At 53.2% G+C, this 22,158-nt stretch overlaps 2 protein-coding genes across 2 annotated transcripts in view; one reads left to right on the forward strand and one right to left on the reverse strand.

Moving 5' to 3' along the window:
* The window catches only part of CAPN14 (calpain 14), a 149,413-nt gene that overhangs the window by 31,664 nt on the left and 95,591 nt on the right, over positions 1 to 22,158 (forward strand).
* The window catches only part of EHD3 (EH domain containing 3), a 29,777-nt gene continuing 15,241 nt past the window's right edge, over positions 7,623 to 22,158 (reverse strand). Inside the window, exons 3-6 of the mRNA XM_059079140.2 lie at positions 22,008 to 22,105; positions 13,143 to 13,555; positions 12,850 to 13,014; positions 7,623 to 9,815 (exon numbers count right to left, since the gene is read on the reverse strand). Of these exons, the coding sequence (XP_058935123.1) occupies positions 9,288 to 9,815; positions 12,850 to 13,014; positions 13,143 to 13,555; positions 22,008 to 22,105 (1,204 nt within the window). The 3' untranslated portion in view covers positions 7,623 to 9,287. The remainder of the gene's footprint in view (positions 9,816 to 12,849; positions 13,015 to 13,142; positions 13,556 to 22,007; positions 22,106 to 22,158) is intronic.

Raw genomic sequence — 22,158 nt, forward strand, 5'->3', positions numbered from 1 at the left:
AGCACGTCCAAGAACAGGAGAGACTGGCTGTCAGTAAGAAAAGAAGAAACTGCAGATTGAGAGTGATTTGAAAAAATGGTCTCATTCTGCAGAGAAGAAGAGTCCTGTGGTCCTTCCCCTCATACACTAATAAACAACCCTTTGGCTGGAGCTGCCTGAGGTGTAACTCTGGAACAATTTTGCCTTTTTCTCTGCATTGCATGGTGCCAGCTTCTCCCAGTAATTCAAAGTGACCCGCCAAGTAGGTTTGGTGCCACGTGGCACTTACCTTCTGGCAAGGCCACCTCTCCTATTTGCATGGTCAACTAAGTAGTCCCCAGGAGGCCAGCCTCTGATTGGATTTATCACTGAGCAACTAACTGACTGTTCAACTGTGACAACCAGTATCTATTGAGCAGCTTCTATCTGCCAGACTCTCTCTTTCATTGCAGGGTGGGGTCTCCGGGAAGCAGACCCTGGGATGGAGTTTAGCATGCAGCAAGTTTCTCAGAGGGTGCTCTTGGAAAGGGGAAGGGAAAGATGCAGGAGGGGGTGGAGGGAGGTGTTGGGCTGCAATGCAGTCAGGAGGGCTGGACTGAGCCCATGTGGAGTTCTAAAATGAGAGGGTGCTTCAGAACCGTTCCCGGTGGGGCAAGGGACCAGGCCTTTGTAGCCTCTCACTGACCCCTCATTGGGTGAAGCTGTTTCTGGGGAGAGGGTGTGGCACCGGGGGGAGGCCTCTGAGGATAATTTCTGGAGACGGCTTGAAGTTGAGGGCGGGCAGCTGCAGCACTACCTGAAGCTCAGGAAATAAGCACTCGAGGACAACCCAGGTGACGCAGCGAGGCACCCCTGCACTGGGCTAAGCGTGTTCCATGCCCTGAAGGAGTTCATTATCTGGATGGTGAAATTCAACACATACGCCAATGACATTGATCCATTTGAATTAGGTCTTGGAAAATCCCAGCTTGTGGATTTTTGTCATTATCTGGTCGAGGCAGCCCAGCTGAAATCCTTGGTGCATGAAGTGGCCCTTCTTGCACACAGACCACTAGACCTGGATTCCAAACCAGACATTAAGTCAATCCCCAGGACTGAGGAGTGACATCTGGCCGGGCACTGCAGCTCAGAGTCAGTTTGCTTGTTTTCTCTTCTTCTCAAGAAGTTCCAGGAGGGCTTCCCTGGTGGCGCAGTGGTTGAGAATCCGCCTGCCGATGCAGGGGATACGGGTTCGTGCCCCGGTCCGGGAAGATCCCACATGCCGCGGAGCGGCTGGGCCCGTGAGCCATGGCCGCTGAGCCTGTGCGTCCGGAGCCTGTGCTCCGCAATGGGAGAGGCCACAACAGTGAGAGGCCCGCATACCGCAAAAAAAAAAAAAAAAAAAGAAGTTCCAGGAAATGTCACTACAGAGTTCAGGGCTACTATTATCTCAGGCCTCGCTTCCTGTGGTCCCTGGACGTGCCAGAGGATCAAGAGGACAAGCTGCATCTGCTCTGGGGCCTGGACGGTTACTCTGCTTAGGGCAAGAAGCACCAGCTGACTTCCTTGCAGTTATATCTTTTCATGCCATGGCCTATTCCTGAGGAGTAGAATTTTCTGGAATTGGGGAATCGCTGTGTACTGCCGAGAAAGCTGTGGAGCTACTTAGGAAGTAGATAAGATCCAGAGGGGAAGCCTGCATAGGAGCAGGTGCCTGCGTGGTGGTGTGTCCCAACACCTGCCTGATACTGAATCTCCTGCCTTCTTCTTTGATGGATTGACTGGGACCTTTCCCACTGGGCCATCCTGCTAGACTCATACCTGTGACCAGAGTCACGGCCACAGCATCTGACCCCATGGTCACACATGCAGACTCTTGGTTCCTCAGATCAGCTAGTGGTCCCATGGCAGGACTCAGCTCCATGGGAGGGAACAGACAACGGCTACTGGGAGTGGGGGGTGTGAGTGTATATCACTGGTCTGGAAAGGGCAGAATGCCCAGCTGGGGAGAAGTGGTCCTCTGGCACCCTGGATGGGGGTGGGAAGAAGAGCAGGAGAAAGAGAAAAGAGAGGAGGTGGGCTGTGAGAAGGGAGACGTGGACTGAAGTCAGATTTCACTAGCATCATCTTTACACCAGTAAGTGAGATTCTCTCGAAAGTGAACCAAATCCCAGTCCCATCCCACAATGGGGTTGGGATGCAATGAGGGTCATCTCCTTTCTACTCTGATCTGGCATTTGCTACTCTCTTAGCTCCTTGTCTCAAACAAGGATTAAGAAATGCTATTTCAAAACAAACAAACAAACAAAACACAGGCTGGTAGAAAAGGAGACTTCACCTTACATAATAGTGTAATTCTGGAACTCTGTGAATGGAGATAAACCTTTGATATTTGGGCTGTGTATTCAATATCCTGGAGGATCTGCTATGACCTGTGACATCCGTAGGTGGCCTGTGTTGGAGCCAGGCTGTCATGCTGCCCCTCCAGCCCACCCAGTGAGTGCACCTTGATTGTTCACAGCCCTCTGCCAGCACCAGAGCGCGGGGCCTGGGAGGCCAGGCAGGAATGCCAAGCAGAGATGCAGGGCTGTGCATTTACCCACGTGGCCGGGGCCCTGGTGGTCTAGGGCCTGCAGGTACCCGCAGGTAGTCTCCAGCCCCCGGGCACATTTCAAGAATTCATGCACTGCAAGCCTGCTCTTCCCAGATCCTCCACACCTCCTCTTCCATTCTTCTTTCTCTCTGTGCCTTTTTGGGGCTTGGCTGCTTTCCTTCCCTCCCGTACGTAGGATTCTTGCCTCTTCGCTGAACGGTGCCTCCTCCAGCACATGCCAACAAAACTCACATGTGCGGCATTTATGTTACTGGTGAGCTTTCCCACCTACCGTCTCTTTGTATTTTCACAATACCTCCAAAAAATTGAAATGATCCCTACTTAGGGGAAAAATAAACGGAGGCACAGAGAGGCAGCATCCTGACGCTGGAGTTCAGGTAGCCTGAGCCCCAGTCCTTGCACTTTCCATGTCTTCTCTGGGTAATGAGCTGTGTACATGCTGACCAGCCCTCAGGCCATGGTTGCCGCTATTATGCTTTAGTGACGTTTCCTGGGAAGGGGTTGGGGGAAACACTCCCCATGAAATTCTAAGGGAGGAGATAGAATTGCAATTTTTTTTTTTTTTACCATTTCCTTATTTTATAGTCTCAAGTATTCTAAGTACACACATTCGTACCCTCTGGGTTCTTAGAAAGGGATTATTACTTTGAAAATTCCCCAGTCATCACTGTCTCTGGAAAGCCCTGCCATCTCCTGCCTTCCTCACTTATCCTGCAAGAACCACTTCAGTGTATCCTCCCAGCACGTGCATACACACACACACACACACACACACACACACACACACACACACACACACACACACACACACACACACACACACACACTCCAGGAAGCCTGCCCTGTTGCAGCCTGGGTCCCCTTTGCATGTCTCAGCAGTGCTCAGGCCCTCTGGTTAGGTGGCATATGATCATTTGCTGTGCTGTCACTAGTGCAGGCCACTGCTTCATCTGACCTCACCAGCAAGGCCTCTAGCTTCTTGAGCATAAAAAGGAAGCTGTGAAGTCAGGAAGCTTCTGTGTTAGCTGCTGGGTCCACCTCTGGCATGATCTGCTTCAGTAAACTCTCCCACGAGTACATCTGATTGGCAGACCTAAACCACCTCCTGAGCCTGGCTGCAAGGGAGTCTGGGGATTGTAGTTCTTCTCTTTCCAACCTGTGCACTCTCTGTTTAGCTCTAGGCAGACAAATGCCCATTCAGTCCCCAGAATTTATATTATCACAGAAAGAAGACAGGGCCTATCAGCATTTGCCTCCAGTAGTGCAAAGTTCTCCGGCTTAAAAAGTGATGTGGAAGGGCTGGGGCTGGGACATTGCAGCATATGGCTCAGACACTAAAAGACTTTGTGTAAATCATCTAAGCCTTCAGCTTCAGGTGAACTTGGTTCTGGAGGAAGCAGAAACTCCATCTCCTAGAAGCCTTTCCTTTACACTTAATCAATGGACTAAACTTTTGGAAGAACTTAGCAGGTATTTTGGCTGTGATAGCCTAGGTGATGCTGGGTGATAAATAGCCCATGACTGGGCTTCCCTGGTGGCGCAGTGGTTGAGAGTCCGCCTGTCGATGCAGGGGACGCGGGTTTGTGCCCCATTCCAGGAAGATCCCACATGCTGCAGAGCGGCCGGGCCCGTGAGCCATGGCCGCTGAGCCTGCGCGTCCGGAGCCTGTGCTCTGCAACGGGAGAGGCCACAACAGTGAGAGGCCCACGTACCGCAAAAAAAAAAAAAAAAAAAAAAATAGCCCATGACTGTCAGTGGCTTAAAATGAAAATGACTAGAGTTCACATTTGGCTTATGCCACCTGTCCAGTGCAGACTGGTAAGGGACTTCAGAGTGACCCAGGGACTTGGGCTAAGGCTCCCACGTGCATTCCTGGCCAGGCAAGAGAAGCAGAATGTGGCAAAGCCGCATGCTTGTTTTTGCCAGGAGGGGCCATGTCGCCGGCCACCATATCTCGCAAGCCAAAGCAAGTCACGCAGCTCACCTTTTTTTTTTTTTTTTTTTTTTAACATTTTTACTGGAGTGTAATTGCTTTAAAATGGTGTGTTACTTTCTGCTTTATAACAGAGTGAATCAGCTATGCATATACATACATCCCCATGTCTCCTCCCCCTTGCGTCTCCTTCCCACCCTCCCTATCCCACCCCTCTAGGTGGTCACAAAGCACCGAGCTGATCTCCCTGTGTTATGTGGCCGCTTCCCACTAGCTATCTATTTTACATTTGGTAGTGTATATATGTCCATGCCACTCTCTCACTTTGTCCCAGCTTGCCCTTCCCCCTCCCCGTGTCCTCAAGTCCATTCTCTACATCTGCATCTTTATTCCTATCCTGCCCCTAGGTTCTTCAGAACCAGTTTTTTAGATTCCATATATATGTGTCAGCATACGGTATTTGTTTTCCTTTTTCTGACTTATTTCACTCTGCATGACAGACTCTAGGTCCATCCACCTCACTACAAATAACTCAATTATGTTTCTTTTTATGGCTGAGTAATATTCCATTGTATATATGTGCCACATCTTCTTTATCCGTTCATCTGTCGATGGACACTTAGGTTGATTGCATGTCCTGGCTACTGTAAATAGAGCTGCAGTGAACATTGTGGTACATGACTCTTTTTGAATTATGATTGTCTCAGGGTATATGCCCAGTAGTGGGATTGCTGGGTCATATGGTAGTTCTATTTTTCGTTGTTTAAGGAACCTCCATACTGTTCTCCACAGTGGCTGTATCAATTTACATTCCCACCAACAGTGCAAGAGGGTTCCCTTTCCTCCACATCCTCTCCAGCATTTATTGTTTGTAGATTTTTTGATGATGGCCATTCTGACTGGTGTGAGGTGATACCTCATTGTAGTTTTGATGTGCATTTCTCTAATGATTAGTGATGTTGAGCATCCTTTCATGTGTTTGTTGGCAATCTGTATATCTTCCTTGGAGAAATGTCTATGTAGGTTTTCTGCCCATTTTTGGATTGGGTTGTTTGTTTTTTTGATATTGAGCTGCATGAGCTGCTTGTAAATTTTGGAGATTAATCCTTTGTCAGTTGCTTCATTTGCAAATATTTTCTCCCATTCTAAGGGTTGTCTTTTCGTCTTATTTATGTTTTCCTTAACTTTAAAGGAGTAGAAAGTTCGGTCCTCCCTGTGCCAGGAGGACCTGAGAAGCACACTGTGCGGAACAGCACTGATTACCTCCAGGGGGAGGGCGAGCGGAGAGCCGTGTCCCTTACAACCTCCGTTTCCCTCATGGCTCCAGCTGGGGTAACTTACGATCCCTGTTAGCATTTTTCTTTTTCTCCAAGCACTGAAAATTTCAACTTGAAAGATACTGATAAAATTTTTACTTGAAATGGCCTGTGAAAAAGCAGCACAGTCCCCAGGGACAAAATTCTCATCATGCTTTTCCTCAAATACATCAGCGGTTCCGAGTCTGTCATGATTTTGTGGGCTGGGAATGCTGCGTGTTTACTTGTGTATAAAAATCCTGTCTTCCTTGGATTAGAGTAGAGAGATGATGGACACAAGAGGCAGACTCCAGAATGTTTCGGGTTCAGCTCAAGTGCCCCACCCTTGCCCCAGGCTTTCTCTGACCACCTTCTCTCCAGTTGGAAGCCATTTCTGACTCTTATGAGCCTGCACTTTTCCTGCACTCCCCCATCCCAGGACTTGTCAGGGTCGCTTATTGTATTATCGATGTTCGTATAAGTGTCTCACTTCCCCAATTAGGCTGTGAGCTCTTTGAGAGCTGGAACCTGATTGGCTCCATCTAGGACTTTCCCCCTGCACAAGTGGCATTTATTAAGTATTTCTGAATAGCTCAATGGATGTACGAATCTCATCTTAGAGCCTTTTCTGCAGGAGATTCTCGGTGTCTTCTGAATGAAACAATGACTGGATGGATAAACGGATGGATGGACAAATTGAAGAATAAAAGACTGAATATGTATAGAGGCTAGTTAACATCTCATAGGGGAAATAAGCCTATTCCCCCCACATGGCTGTGCTAATTCTGACCAGCTGACACATAAATGTAGATTCTTGGAACAGAAGGGACAGATGGGAGTGCGGTGTCTCGGGGAAACCTCTTCCCACCCTGCAAACGGAGGCCAGGCCCCTCTGTGGCAGCAGTGTCCCCTGTACATGACTGGGCTTTGGTCATGACTGAGTCCTCAGGTGCCAGGGGCAGGCTTTCTGGACACAGGGGCATAGGGCATGGCTCTTCCTGTCTGAGCATTTCTGTGGCCCAGGCTGAGTTTGGGGGAAGGAGCGACAGGCCAGCGGAGCCTCTAGGGATTCTTGCCGGCGAGACTGCTGTGACGTGTCTCTGCTGCCCACGTTCCATGTTTTCGAGGCTGAGCCGGGGGGATCTCTGCAGGCCCCCAGAGCCCACACGAGGTCAGTAGGTCGAGGCAGCAGGGGCAGACGGATGGCCCCAGAGCAAGTGTTCCTCATCTGTCCCCTCACCCGTGGGGAGGAGCCTCAAGCACCATTTCCTCTTTCTCAGGAGATGCCATCGCGAATTCCCATGCCTCCCAGGTCTCTCCCCGGGGTGGAGTCTTGAGGAAGGGAGGGGAGACAGGCAGGGGGAGGAAGGGCCGGAAGGTGGCGCATGTGTCCAAGAGGCGGTGGGGTGAGGGGACAGACACCCCCTTTTACTAAAATAAAGACAGAAACCTCCCCTCCCTCTGCTGTCTCCTTTCCCATTTCCCCTTCGGCTCAAGTAAAGGCAGAGAGGTGAGAAATGGTCCCTTTGCTGGGCTTGGCATTTGAGTTAGAGGAGGTTAGACCTCTCTGCCTTGGTCTTCATTTCATGAGAAAGAGAAATGTATGGATGCAGAAGGAAGCGCAGGAGTTGGGGACCATCTTCCCTCCAGCGTGTCAGTGTGGTTCCACCAGGGCAACGGGCCTGGAGAGGCACCAGGCCAGCGGGATGCTACTTGTGGATGCTGGCTATGGGCGGCCCCAATGCCCTGCCAGAGATGCCCGAGTAGGAGTCCAGCTCCTCTCCTCAGCCTCCCACAGAATGATGCTCTGTGGCCAAGCAGGTACCAAAGGATAAATGTGCTATATTAACATGAACACTAATGACAAATGCACTGCAGTAGTAAGCACATCGTAGATACACAGAATATTCTCTATATAGTCTGAACATAGATACAAAATAAGTTATACTTGTCTTTGTTTTCCATCACAGTAGGAGCATAGCATACAAAGTGACTGAGTCTGTGGCCGCAAAGCAAGCCCAGGGGGAGACCACGAGGGAGACTGTAGGGCACCGAGAACGGTGGGCATTTGCCAGGGACACCGCAGACTCCTGGGGGGTCCTGCAGGGAACACGACCTCAGACCTCTCAAACTGGCCTTCAGAGAATCAGCAGGAGGTCCCACTTGATAAGAGTTGGTGGCTGCATTTGAGCTGGGATGATGCAGGCTAGCGGGTGGGAAGCAGAGCAGAGACAGAGGCAAACAGCACCCAACAGGCCAGCCCACTCTCCCGCCGGTGCTGTGGGGCTTCTGCGATTTTAGGAAGATGGGGAGCATCGCCAGAAGGCACGGTTTGCTTCTGTGCTGTGACGGACGGCCAGACTGATGGCCCACCAAATGCTGGCCGGCCCTTCTCCCTCGCCAGCCTGCTCTGGGAGGCCATGAGGGGGCTGTGCGCTCAGCTTATCTGCCACGGTTTGTCATCAGCCAGAAACGCTGGGATCCTGCACATCGTCACAGCAGAGGGCAGCGTCTGTGGCCCTGGCTCTATCACATGGGAGTTCTGCGACCCTGGGAGGGTCACCTGAACTCCCGAGTCTCAGGCTCCTCTCTGCACATTGGAGGGACTAACACATACTTCCTCGGAGCGTGGTGAGGACCACATGGGATAAGGTCTATAAAGTGCCTAACACAGCTCCTGGCACTCAGAAGAGGCTGGATAAATGTTGAGTCGAGTACAGGCATCCAAACGTAGAGGCCAGGTGGGAAAAACTACGAATCTCACAACATCTGTGGAATAAAAACCACCTCGAATGGCTATGAGAGCAGAGGATGACAGAAGAGTTTCTTTGCTTTCTTTCCTGCCAAGTTTTTCCCTCCTCTCTCTGGTTCTGGGATTCTTTGAAGTGAAGTGCAAGCAGGTTTCAAAGCCAGGTCTGCCAAGGCAGTCAGAGCCTAAGCCTGGGAAAGAACAGGGCTCGGGGCCACGTCTCTTCAAGTCTGGGGCTTGGTTCGCTGAGGACGCTCCCCTCCTCCCCTCCCCTCCCATCTCCTGGCCCCAGAGCAGACTTCATATTAGGAAGCCAAAGAGGGGGGAGAAAGCACAGAAAAAAAGTGGATTGTCTATTAAGTGAAAAGGCTTTTCCGTCTGCTTTGAGTCTGGGGAATCTGGAGGTAGGTGGGCCATCTGTGGGTGAGTGAACTGCCCCCTCTGTGGGAGAAGGCGGGTCTCTGGGCAGTGGAATAGGGGAGGGAAAGAGGGATGGAGACCTAGGCTTGACACCTGGGACCCTGGGAGTGCTCCTGTGCTTCAGCCAATGCTGAGAGCTTGGAGATGTGTCTACGCAAAGATCCACCTGGAAACCTAGGGATCACTGTCCCCTCTTATCCGCAATGCTGTTCTCAGCATCTGTGTGTGTGTGTGTGTGTGTGTGTGTGTGTGTCTGTTATGTGATCGCCTCGCCCATCTCCTCTAACACCTGCCTGCTCTGGACCTCCCCGCCTCCCATCACTCGGTGGCTTTCCTCTTGGATGGGGGTATGAGGTGGGCAGGCAGCTCACTGGGCAGCTCATGCCCCTCCAGCTTGACCTTGATGAGGTGGTTGGCCAGTGCAAACTCCTCGTCATCCAACATGCCGTCCTTGTCGATGTCGGCCAGCTTCCAGATCTTGCCCAGCACGCTGTTGGGCAGCTTGGAGCGCACCATCTCCTTCTTGGCGTTGGCGCCCGTGATCTTGCCATCCACCGGTGACAGGGTGTAGAAGATCTCATCGTACATGGGTTTGTCCCTGGCCACCACCCACTCAGCATCATCGATGCCCTCCCCAGCCCCCTCCCCATAGCCGTGCCCGAAGGGGCCATGCAGGGTGCCCTCAAATGCTCCGCCCTTCACTATCTGGGCGGGCCGCTGTGTCTCCTCCTGGCGTACCAGCACCATGAGCTGGGCAATGTCATGGGCCAGCATGTCGTCCACCACCTCCAGCAGCTTGCTTTTCAGTGGCTGGAATTTGCTGAAGTCCTGGGCCTGCAGCTGGTCCTGCAGAAAGAGGGAGAAAAAAGAAGGTGAGGACAGAAGACAATGGAAGGAGATCCACAAAAGATACGAGAGGAGCAGAAAAAAGGCAACGTTGGCTCTTGGTGGATTTTTCGAGAGAGAAAATAGTTGCAGGGGTTGGAGAAGAAAGGGAAATTTAACAATTACTGGTTTGATCCGTTTGGATTTCCTTTAGCGTTCTAGAAAGCAAATACAGTCAGCTGTCTGTATCTGAGGGTTCTGCATCTGTGGATACACAGGGCCAACTGTACCTCACCGTTTTATATAATGAACTTGAGCATCCATGGATTCTGGTATCTGTGGAGGGTCCTGGAACCAATCCCCTGTGGATACCGAGGGACAACTATAATTAAATTTCTCTTTAGGTTAGTTTTGGCTATTGAACAGTGAGTGAGTGGTTCTTGAGTGCTGTACCCCTCTGAGACTGAGTCACGCGGGTGTCTACTTCAATAAGGGTTATACTCGAAAACACTGGCAGTGCTTTCACTACGTTAATTATCTCATTTAGTTCCCCGTGACCTTCTGAAAGTGGGAAATCACATGCTGTCCCTATCTAGGGAAGGAAAAATGGAGGCATAGGCAACTAAAAACAAATCATAGTAGAAGCCAAAGGTCATTCCTAAGCCAGTAGTTCTTAATCAGGATGCTCTCGGGATTATCTGGAGAGAGTTTTCAACTATTGGCTTCTCCCTGAGGGTTCTGACTCAGTAGGTACGGGCAACAGCTCCCCTCCTTGACTTCTCATGACCCCCACAGCACACAGTAAAAGAAATATGTTCCGCTTTGCATGTCTTTGCCATTTTGAAAGGTCCTGAGTCTCAAGCGTCCAGCTTCTCCTTGGCCTCTATAATGATAAGACAAGAGCTTCCCGCTCCCACCCTGGCTCTGGCCACAGCAATCTCAGGACACTGGGAAGAGGCCAATGCACAGGGGACAGTCTCAGAACAAGCACACTGAGTTCACTGCAGAAAAGTTCAGCAAACACCCACGGCTACATTTCAAGACCAAGTGTGAGCCTGGGCATTCTCACCTCCCTTCTAGGGCAGGGCTGGACCAGGGAGGCTAGGGGGGCTGGTGCGGGGGAGGGTGGAGCAGACAAGCCTTTTCTCCTGCCCTCAGCACAACCTCCTAAGGTCCCTGTCTCTCCCAGCCTGTCCACATCTAAGCGTGTTTGGTGGGCTCCCAACTAGGGGGTCCCAGTATCTTCCAGAGGACGTGAGGGTTACTCCACTTGGCCCACACATATGCCCCCACTGGGCAGCTATTTACATACTAATCCAGCATCCCTAACAGAACCTGACATCAGACAGGCAGACACGTGAGAAGGTGAAACCATTTATGTTGCAAAAGAATTCCTCACGTTAAAAAGTCATATGGTCCCTTTCAAATGTCATCTTCCCCAAATGTTTGCTTACAGATCATTAAATTCTTAATACAAAGAGAAACTGAAAGTTGAAACAATACTGAAATTAGTGACTGGCTCCCGGTAGGTGGTTATAGGAATGAATGGATACATGAACAAATGCATACCTTGGATGTCTATTCTTTCTTTCTTTTTATTTTACTAGATAGGAAATTAAAAATGCATATTTGGGACTATACTGATATTCTGAAATCCTAAAAGCAACAAGAGCAAAAATAATATTACTACTACATCTGCTGCTATGTTTTCCTAATTCCCTAATTCTTAAAAACTTTTTATTTTTTTATTTTATTTTTTAATAAATTTATTTATTTTATTGTTTATTTTTGGCTGCTTTGGGTCTTCGTCGCTGCGTGTGGGCTTTCTCTATTTGCAAGGAGCGGGGTCTGCTCTTCGTAGCGGTGTGCAGGCTTCTCATTGCGATGGCTTCTCTTGTTGCGGAGCACGGGCTTTAGGCGCATGGGCTTCAGTAGTTGTGGCATGCGGGCTCAGTAGTTGTGGCTCGTGGGCTCTAGAGAGCAGGCTCAGTAGTTGTGGCGCATGGGCTTAGTTGCTCCGCAGCATGTGGGATCTTCCCAGACCAGGGCTCGAACCCGTGTCCCCTGCATTGGCAGGCGGATTCTTAACCACTGAGCTACCAGGGAAGCCCTTCATTTTAAAATAATTACATGAGAATCAATCATGAGAAGCTGCAAAAATTGTGCAGAGAGCTAGGTTCCTTGTGCTCATCACCCAGCTTCCTCTACAGTGACATCTCACCTAACTTGCTACTGCATTTTAAGAGCATAGTTGGTGCCAGGCCATGCTAAGTGCCTTGCAAATATTATCTGATATACGCCCACAATATCCATATAAGGTGGTGCTTTCGTAGCCTCGATATGTAGATGAAAAGACAGAGGGTCAGAGAGGATCCAATTAGTATGGTGTGGTAGTTTTTTGCTTAGACCTTGGACTCTCCTGGGGTTTCTACTTGCAGTCTGTGTAAACACTACTAAAACCGTAGGCAGGTTAATTACCTTTGTAAACCTCAGTTTGCTCATCTGTAAAAGGAGGATGAAACGCCTCCCTCAGAGGACTTTTCACACATAAGAAACTATGTGTGACTGACCCTGGCCCAAGAGAGGGGCCCATGATATGCTCCAAAGATGGTGAGCTCCTGTGCAGATTTCTGCTTCTCTGTGGCTTATGTCCCAAATTGCTCCCAAGGAGGAGCTCAGTGGTAAACTTAAGCAATGAAGAAGGGCCAGGAGGATGTCAGGTGACTTGTCCTGTTTCACATGACGTGCTGGCGATTCCAAACCTGTGGTGGCCAGGACTGGGGAAGGTCATGAACTTGAGGTATCGGAGCCCCGAACATCCTCTAACACTGCTGCCCACTGGGAGCACTGGGGCTGCATGTTTCTCCCTGGGCCCAGATACGGCCCCTGTTGGGCCCGTGTCAGCCCAGCAGGAAGGGCAGACCCAGGGCCATCTGCCGGCCTGCCTACCGATTCTGGGTTGGGTTTCCCCCCGGGGGAATCCAAGGGCGGCGTCCGGCAAGCTCAGGCAGCTTAGCTGGCTTGTTCGTTTCCTGGAGCCCCAGACCCCGGTTACCTGCATCCGCTTCAGGTTGGGAAAGTCCCCAGGTGAGATCTGGTGCTCGCGCTCGATCTGGCCATAAACCTCGGCCAGGTTGTTCACCAGCTCCTTCTTCTTGCTGTCCTTCCCGAACACCGAGGGCATCTCCTTCTTCAGAGAGCTGATGATGTAGGCATGGACCTGAGTAACAGGGGCAGAGAGAAACCTTCAGATCGAGACCTCAGTTCTTTCCTTCCCTCTAGGGCGGCTCTCACCCCATCTCTTCCCATAAAGCCCCGCCCCCCCGCCCCCCAGCCAGGTAGCCTCACCTTGGCCAGCCTGGCCCTCTTGATGAGGTCGTTCAGCTTGCGCAGGGCAGCGTTTCGCGGCAGACTCTGGATGTCTCTGAACAGGTCCTGCTCCTCGGCCTCAAAGAGCTTCCGGTTGTCTGGGATGAGAAGCGGGTGGGACCAGAAGGAGCCGATGTAGACCCGGATCACCTCCGGGGTGTTCACGATCTTCCCCAGGGACCACATGAGGGCCCCGTACACCCGCATCAGCTGCTGTGTCTCAATCTGGTCCGCCTTGTTCAGCACCACCCGCATCTTGTCCTCGTGGTTCTTGAGGGCCTTGATGACTTCTGAGAACTCATCTGAGATGTCCAGCTTGTGGGCGTCGAAGAGCAGGATGATGCGATCGACCCGCTCGGCGAACCACTCGAGGACCGCCGCGAAGTCGTACCCTGCGACACAGCGGAGTCAGGGGGTGGGGCCTTTGGGGCGGAGGGGAGGGTTCTGGGGGGAGGCAGCCAGTGCAGTAGAAGTAACATGGTCTCGGGAGGCAGATCTGGATTCAAATGTGGCTCCTCCACATTTTCACAGTTTGGCCTTCAGCCGGTTACCAAATGTCTCTGAGTCAGTGTTTTTCCATCTATAAATGGGCATACTAATAGTATCTAGTTAATAGAATTTTAAGGACTAAAGACGCTCAGAGCCCAGCACCTAGCAGCTGCTCAGTAGATGCTAGTTATTATTACTAACATCATTATCCCCATAAAACACAGCCACCATCCAGCTCCCCTATCCTTGCTCACTGTATTTAGGAGCCAGGGGCCCTGCTGGAAAAGAAACTCTGGACATATATTTTGAATAAAGACCCAGAAATTCTTAACAAGGTCCCATGGTTCAGACCATGCCCATCACTGGTCTGGAAGAAATCTGAGGCTCTTGACACACAACTTCTTCTCATGCCTGCTCGTAAGCTCGCTTCATTCCTTATTCATCAGCTGCAGCCCCCAAATTCCCAACTCTTAAAACCACAAGGGGTTTCTTCCTTAGCATGGGACAGACCTCTGGCTGCCACACGTTGGTTATCTGGCACTGAGCTGCTTCAGGTCAGGCTGGTTCCAGGAACCCCACAGCACCCGCTCTGCTCAACCCCAAGTAGCACTGGATCTGGGAGGGCCTGGAGGGGGAGGTCATGCCAAGAGTCTGTACATTCAGCCTCATATTCACTGACCCTGTAACAGCTGGAAGCAGTTTCACCTCTCTGTGCCTCAGTCTCCTCTTCCAGGAAGTAGAGGACAATAGATGGGGAAGTGAGGCTCAGAGAGGGAAAGTGACTTGCTCGAGGGCACACAGCCCAGGAACGGCAGCGCTGGGATGAGGGTGGAGGTGTTAGGCCTACAGCCGCTCCCCAGTGCCACACCTCTGGCAGGGAGGTAGGAGCCCTTCCTTAGGCTCTGGTGGGATCAACGACCCCGGCTCCCAACATCACAGGCTTTCAGGGGCATAGACCCTGGGGCCCCAAAGCTCATTGCCACCACTGAGTGGGAGACCCAGCCATCCGGGGAAAAAGCCAGCAGTTCCTGCCCTGCCTCACAGAGGAAGATTAGAGACCAGGGCAGGTCAGTAGGTAGCTGCTTTGCAACTGAGTCAGATGCAAGCAGCTCTGCTCGCCTGGAACGGCGGTCCTCCACTTGAGCGGGCAGCGGAATCTCCCAGAGGGCCTCTTAAAACCCAGATGGCTGGGCCTACCTCAGAGCTTCTGACTGAGTTCACATCATGACCTCATTTCCCCTTCGCACCACCCTCTGAGGCAGGCACAGTCCCACTTTCCAGAGGAGAAACCTGAGGTTCAGAGATGAGGGGAGAGCCATATCTCCGGCATGTTGGGGGGTCAGGATTGGACCCCGCCACGGGGCCCTGGGCGCCCTGCACAGGCCGTGCTGGCAGCGGTCCTGCACCTGCACCCCTACCCGCCCCGCCTCCCGCTCCCCTCCCGTCTCCTCCCTGCGCAGCACGGCGGGCCAGCAGCCCCCCAGAGCCCAGGAGGCCCCTGCACTCCTGCTCCCAGCGGGCCAGCAGCCTGGCCTTGCTCCCTCCCCTGCCTCCTCCCTTCCCAGGGCTGGCTCCAGGCTATTTTTAGTCTCCCTCAGCACAGCCAGGTGGAGGGCAGCTCTCACCTTCTGAAGGCAGTCCCTCAGAGCCGTGGGCAGGAGGCCGGGCAGAGGGCCCAGAAAATCAGGGCAAACTGACTCCCGGGCCCCATCCACCCCAACCCGGAAAACAGGTCACGGCCTGGCTGCTTTGGTGCCGGGAACCTGCCGGCTTGCCCTCAGCTGTAGCTGGGGAGGGCAGGGGGCTCCGAGGCCTCTGGCCTTCTGCTGAGACCTGTTCCCAAATCTAGCCTGACAAGGTTTTGGCCGTGGTGGTGCAGGCCACGGGGAGGGCAGCTGCGAAGAGCGTCCTCCGCCCTCCCGCCCTCCCTCCCTCCCTCCCTCCCTCCCATACAGCAGATTTCAGCCCTCACTGCTCAGTACACCGGCTCACAGGCAGCTGGTGGCAGCAGCTCACAGCCGGCTGTGCAGCCACAGCAGCTAGCCCTGGGCACTTAATGACAGGGCTCAAAGCAAGGGGGTGAGATGCGCCCAGGACCAAGCACAGGGAGGGCCAGGACCAGAACACAGGTCTTCTTGCCCTAAGCCCAGCACTCCAGCCAGCCCTCCCCGGGCTGGGGAAAGCGAAGGGGCCAGAGAAGCTGCAGCCAAGAGGCTTCTGGCCCCTGGGTTCTCACCAACCCCAGATGGCAGCAGCCATGCAAGAGGAGCCTCAGCTGCAAAAGCTTGGACGGGGGCGGGGCAGATCCCAGCAAGCTGACCGGCCCCCGCTTGGGGTGGGGCAGGAGAGTGACAGCAGCAGGCCAGTGCTGCCGTTCCCGTCCTCACGGCTGGGTCAGGTGCCCCTCAGGCAGGCCCTTGCCTCTCTGCTCACCCGGGGATTTATCCTCCCCACACCGCTCAGGGAGCTGGGCGGGGCAGGGGCTGCTCATCCTTCTCTGCTTCCTCTGCGCCCAGCACGGTGCCCACCACACAGTAGGTGCTCTATCAGCACTTGCTGAACAGACCTGAAATGTGAGCCCTGTTCTGCCTTTTACATCCCAGGGACAGTGAACAAGTCATCTCTGGGCCTCAGTTTTCTGGTCTCCGAATTGGAACCCACCAGACCCTGCCAGAGGGTGGCTGTGAGGATCCAATCAAAGGAGAGGATGCAGGTGAGACTGTTTGCCTGTGACCCTGGCTGTTCCTATGGCTCTGCCCCTTTCTAAAGAGCTCCTTCCAGGCACCAGTTTCAATGACTTGGGTGTGCTCTGAAGGGGTCACCCGAGGAGCGCTGGCCCGGGCAAGCCCACCTCTAGTTTCTGCTCAGCTATTAATTTGCTGTGTGTCCTTGGGCAAGTAGCCTCCCTCCTCTGGTCCTTGGTCTCTTGGCCTGTTAATCCACAGAGTTGGACTGGAAGATCTCTGAGTTTCCTTTCTCAGTTCACAATTCCCTGCTTCTAAGACTGAAGGTATGAGGGTGGGGAGTACAGCAGGATGGATGGAGATTAGAAACAAGGAAGCTCTTGCAGGACAAGGGGAAGGAAGGCTGGGGACTGCTGTCTTGAATGCCCTGGGCTGCCTATGTGAAGCCTGCTCCTGCCTGAGAACAGGCAGATGGCTTCTGCGAACCCTTTCTAGGATTTCAGAAGCACAGAGGCCTCCTATTCATCCTCCCACTTTTGCAAATTTTGTATGCTCTGGCAAGGCTGGCTATCCAATTACCAACTGGGTAATGCTGGAAGCTTTCTCCCCAGGTGTGGCTGTGAGGAAATAGAATCAAGCAATGACTCTGTGGACTTCCTCTGAAGCTCAGCTTTCCTGATCCTTGGCTATTCAGAGCCTAGCAGGCTCCAGGCTGGGTATTTAATTATTTCTGTAGACTGGGCTTATGCGTATCCAAGAATGGGAGCATCTGAAAGGCACAGACCGGACCTATTAAGGAAAAGGGAACGGGTCGGCTCTCCCATTTATTCTCTGTGTGGCTTTAGGCAAGTCTGAACCTCAGTTTTTTCAGCTGAAAAATGGGAATAAAAATGACTGACTGATGGGGGGGTTAATGGTGGAACCATGGCAACAAGATAGCGGAGGGAGGGCCCAGACTCAGTCTGGAGTCTCTGCCCTGACGTCTAGGGTGATAGGACCCCTTTCCCTCGCTGGTGCTGGGAACAGCTCTGAGCCCCCAAATAGGAGCTCTTGAGCACCTGCAGCAGCCCAACGGCTCATAAGATATGGACTAGTGGGTCGTGGGAGATTCAGGCTCCAGGAGACTGATGGCGAAGCTGGCTGTCCTGGAATTGCAGGTAGCAAGTCTGCTGCCTCTGGAAGATCTGGTGTGCAGGCACCTGGAGCAGAGACTGGGCAGCCTGCAGGGAGCTGGGGCTCTCCCCACTGACCCCAGGCTCCAGTGGAATGGAAGGAAAGCATTTCTAAGTAATGCCAGGCAAGAGGATATCAATGAGACAAACACAATAAGTGCGGCAACTCCTTAGTCATCAACCAGCTTCCTTCACAGCCTCAAAGGCAGTGCAGGGGCTTCCCTGGTGGCGCAGTGGTTAAGAATCCACCTGCCAATGCAGGGGACATGGGTTCGAGCCCTGGTCTGGGAAGATCCCACATGCCGCGGAGCAACTAAGCCCATGCGCCACAACTACTGAGCCTGTGCTCTAGAGCCCGCAAGGCACAACTACTGCAGCCTGTGCACCTAGAGCCCGTGCTCTGCAACAAGAGAACTCAGCGCACTGCAACGAAGAGTAGCCCTGCTCGCTGCAACTAGAGAAAGCTCGCACGCAGCAACGAAGACCCAACACAGCCAAAAAAAAAAAAGCTTATTAAAAACAAAGAAAGGCAGTGCAAGGGTGCTGACAAGGCAGCACATTTCTGTGTAGTCTCAACCACACGATCTCATTTGTTCCTCACGACGCTCCATGTGCCAGGAGGTAAACAGGCACACACAGGGAAGGGAGGGGGAACAGAGAGGTTAAGGGGCTCACCCAAGCTCACACAGCCAGGTGGTGGCAAACTCGGGCCTAGGACCCAGATCCTTACTTCCAGGTGCATTCCCTTCTCGGCTCAGAGCCCTGCAAGGCTGTAGCTCAGGGGGCTGAGCTCTCCAACGAGGCACTTACTTGTGGTGGTAACTTAAAAGGTCCCATCCTGCCCCCCAAAAGCTTTCAAGATATAAAGACATTTTAGCAAAAGAGAAATTAGAAGGCATCAGTTTGAAAAATGGGGGAAGAGTTCAGATGACAAAAGCCACACTACTTGCCTCCCAGAAGTAACCTTGAAAAGCGGTCCAACAGACCCATCCCAGGTCTCCCAGGTGGCCACAAGTTGTCAGTGCACCCTTTTAAAGGGAGTCGGGACTCTGATGCTCTGTCCCCGCGCGTGATGCCCCCAGAGCCGTGTATGTATAGCGTGCGGTCTGGGGCCCCAGAGGCCCCTAAGTGAGGATGCCAGGGGTGGGAGTCTGTGAGGGTCACCCAGACCCTCCAGGGTCCCCCAGGGGAAAGTTGTACATGAGAGTTTGCCCTCATTCCTCTTCTTCGAGTTCTTCCTGGCAGGCAGGCCATGAGAACGTGATGAAAAGCCAGCGGACGGGGAGGCAGGAGACCAGAATTCCCATCCCAGTTCTGTGACCTGGGCAAGTTTTTTCCTGCTCCGGCCCTCCTGAGTTCACCTGTATAGAAGGGGGTCCGCTGGGAGTGATGTGTGCAACGCGCCGTGGGGTTGCTTTTCTAGGGTGGGGCCTGCGGGGATTTCTAGCTGAGAAGCAGACAGGAAATGTGGTTCCCAAGTGGGAGGACACTCAGGCTTCCGGAGCCCTCCCACTTCGGCTGCATCCTTGCTTCTTCCCAGCAGTGGGTCCTGGGCTGCATCCTGTCATTTCCAGGAACTGCCTCCCTGGCCCTCTCCCGCCCACCCCAATGCATCTACATCCAGAGACAAGCGTGGGCCTGGGGCTCCCCGGGCTCAGGCTCCCGGCTGTCCCTTGCTTCTGCTTTGCCCCCAGGACACAGCCCCCAAGGTCTGGGCAGAGGGGCCACACTTTGTCCAGCTGTGGCCTGGGGCCTGAGTGCTCCTTCCCGTGAAGCCTGAGGCCCGGGAGCCTCTTGGGAGCAGCTGGCTTTCCAGAATGTGGCACATCAGGCCTCGGCCCAGAGGTGGCTCCGTGTGGATTTGATAACGATGCCCTGGCATCAGGCTCAGTGAGCGGAACGTGGGCTGGATTTCAGGCTTAATACACCCCTCAGTCGGGTGCCCTCCTGCAGGGCTGTCCGTGGACTATCCATGGGGCCCTGCCCGGCCCTGGGCTGGAGGAAAGCAAGAAGCACCAAATCTGTGCTGTGGCCAAATGCAGAGTTCGGAGAGCCCCGGGCGAGAAGCCACGCGAAGTGCGTTTGGTTCTGTGCACACACTTGTGTGCTTGTGTGGGGAGCAGGGTGTGGAGGGAGGTGTGATATGTGTAGATGGGGGGTGCATATGTATAAACTGAACTACTGAGTTCTACGGCTGATTGTGAAAGATGAGGAGGGGGTCTTCATACTGGAAACTTTTCTCATTTGGGGTGCCCCTGATATCTGACGGTGTCTGATCCCTGCCCCCCACCCAACTTTCCTGGTCTCTGTAGAGTGCTGGGGTCAGCACTGCCCCAAGCTGACGGGGCTGGCGGCCCAGCTCTCAGCTCTTGTTTTTATCACAGGCTACTTTTGCCAGCAACTGCATTTATAGTCTAGAATCAGGAGGGCAGAGAACAAACTGGTCTGCATAGATACACACAGGGCTATCACTTCTCCCAGAGGTGGGGTGAGACCTGGTGGTAGTTGGTATGGGGTGGGAGGCAATAGGAAGGGTGGGCAAGAAGAACAAGCCCCCGATTTGCTGTAGAGCAGCCACTGAGGTCCAAAGATAAAGTCAGGAGAAAAGGTAGAGGGATAGGAAAAGAATGGGATGGAACAGAAGCTGAGGAAGGCAGGACTCCCTAGGAGCAGGGCTGCCAAGTACAGCTGCACAGGCTGTGCACTGCACAACTGCAAGGAAGGCCATTCATGTAGATTACCCTGGGGCTGTTTAACAGGGTGACCCTGGATGGCAGATAAAGAGGAAAGAAGGGAGCTCACTGTGATCCAGACCCAGAGCTGATATCTGGGTTTCCATTACCATCTGTGGACCTCAAGGGGTCATGTGATGGGTATCATTACCCCTTGTTTTGCACGGGGACATTAAGGCTCAGGGGAAAAATGTGACCTCTGGACCCACAGGTTCTAAAACCCAATGCTCTAAACTCCCAGTCCAGTGCCCTTGGAATCCCCGAAGACTGGAATCCTCTCTGGACCCACCTGTCAGCCTGCACTAGCCTTGTGTAGCCACCCACCCCCTGGGTAGTTCAGGTGGAAAATTTTGGCTGCTCTCCAAGCCTTCCTCGAGGAGATACAGGCTGTCTCTGTGAAACAGTAAATCCCCTTTAGGCCTAAGCTCAGGATGAACTTGGAGGAAGACTTACGGCATGAGGGTAGAGACTGGTCAGGAGAGAGGGAGTATCTAGGGAAACAAATAGAAACAAGACAGAGAGCCACCCACGCTGCACCCTACCCCCCGACCACGGGGCCCTGAACCGGGTGCCAGGGTGCTTACAAAGGGCAGGTAGGCCAGAAGGAGATGCTTCTCCCCACAGGGCCGTGAGTTCTATGCCCCCCCCCTCACCCTTGCACCACCATACATGCACCTCACCCCAGGCTCGTGCAGGAGGAAGGCAGACAGTCACCCAAAGTCAGTTCAGGGCAGAGTCCTGGCTGCTGCTCAGAGAGTTCTTGCTAGTCCAAAGCCTTCCCTTCCCGGAAGCTGCCCCCTGAGTGCGGATCTGGCTCCTGCCCAGCTCCCAGCTCCCAGCTCCAGGACTGGGGTGGCTGTGGCTTCACCAGCTTTTCTTCCCAGCAGTACGGCATGCGGCACAGAAAGGGTTGGGGGCTACCTGGGGCACACAGCATGGTGTGGCAGGAGAGGCTGGGGGAGGGGAGCTGGGAACTGTAGTTTCAAAGTTTTTACAGTATGCGTCTAGTATTTTAGAGCTAGGGAAGAACCAGTGATGATGATCTATAGCACCTCGTGTTTAGTGGGGACTTGCTATGTGCCAGGTAGGAGGCTTTTTCCCTGTATTATTTCTTTTCATCCTCAAACCACCCTAGAAGGTAGATAGGATTATGTCCCCTACTCTACAGATGAGCCAGCTGAAGGAAAGAAAGCCGCCAGGTGACCCTGCCAGGAAGCGTTAGAGGCAGGCTCAGGACGCTCGTGGTCTGGCTCCTGAGTTCCATCTCCCGACCCGCATGCCAGCAACCTCCCTCAGCGAACAGTTACCCACATCTGTCTGGAATGAGCAGTTTTCAAGGGCTTTCACATACCCAGCTCCCGACTCTCACGCCCCAGAGCACACTGTCATCCTCACGCTGTTGGCTGGAGTCCTCTGCAGGCACTTGTCTCCCCTGCAGAGCTGCAAGCTCCTGGGGCAGGGACAGCAGGAACTTCAGAAGCAAGCCAGACTCTGGCCCATGAAGAAACCCAATGAGGTGCATAATGCAGACACTGATGTCTCCATTTCACAGATGAGAAGACCGAGGCCAGCTGTCTCCTGAGCTGCAGTGGACCCAAACCCATATGCTGACCCTTGCCTAGGATGACCCCACACAGCACACGAGGCAGTGGCTCATCAAGAGACAGCAAGGCCCCGGGAGCCTCTCTCCTGGTATGGAAGCCAGAGAACGTACCAGAAAGAACACAGCACAGAGCCAGAGCCAACCCTACCAGCTGCCTCACTTACCTCGGCTGATCCTCTGCTTCTCCCCGGAGAGGATGCCTGGCGTGTCGATGACACTGATGCTTTCCAGCACGGGGTTGGGCAGCTGAGCGCACACGAACCTGCACGGGTGGGAGGAGACCCGTGGTGAGCCGCCGTCCTGTCCTCGCCTCTC

Source organism: Kogia breviceps, chromosome 11 (genome assembly GCF_026419965.1).
Source record: "Kogia breviceps isolate mKogBre1 chromosome 11, mKogBre1 haplotype 1, whole genome shotgun sequence".
Classification (NCBI taxonomy): domain Eukaryota; kingdom Metazoa; phylum Chordata; class Mammalia; order Artiodactyla; family Physeteridae; genus Kogia; species Kogia breviceps.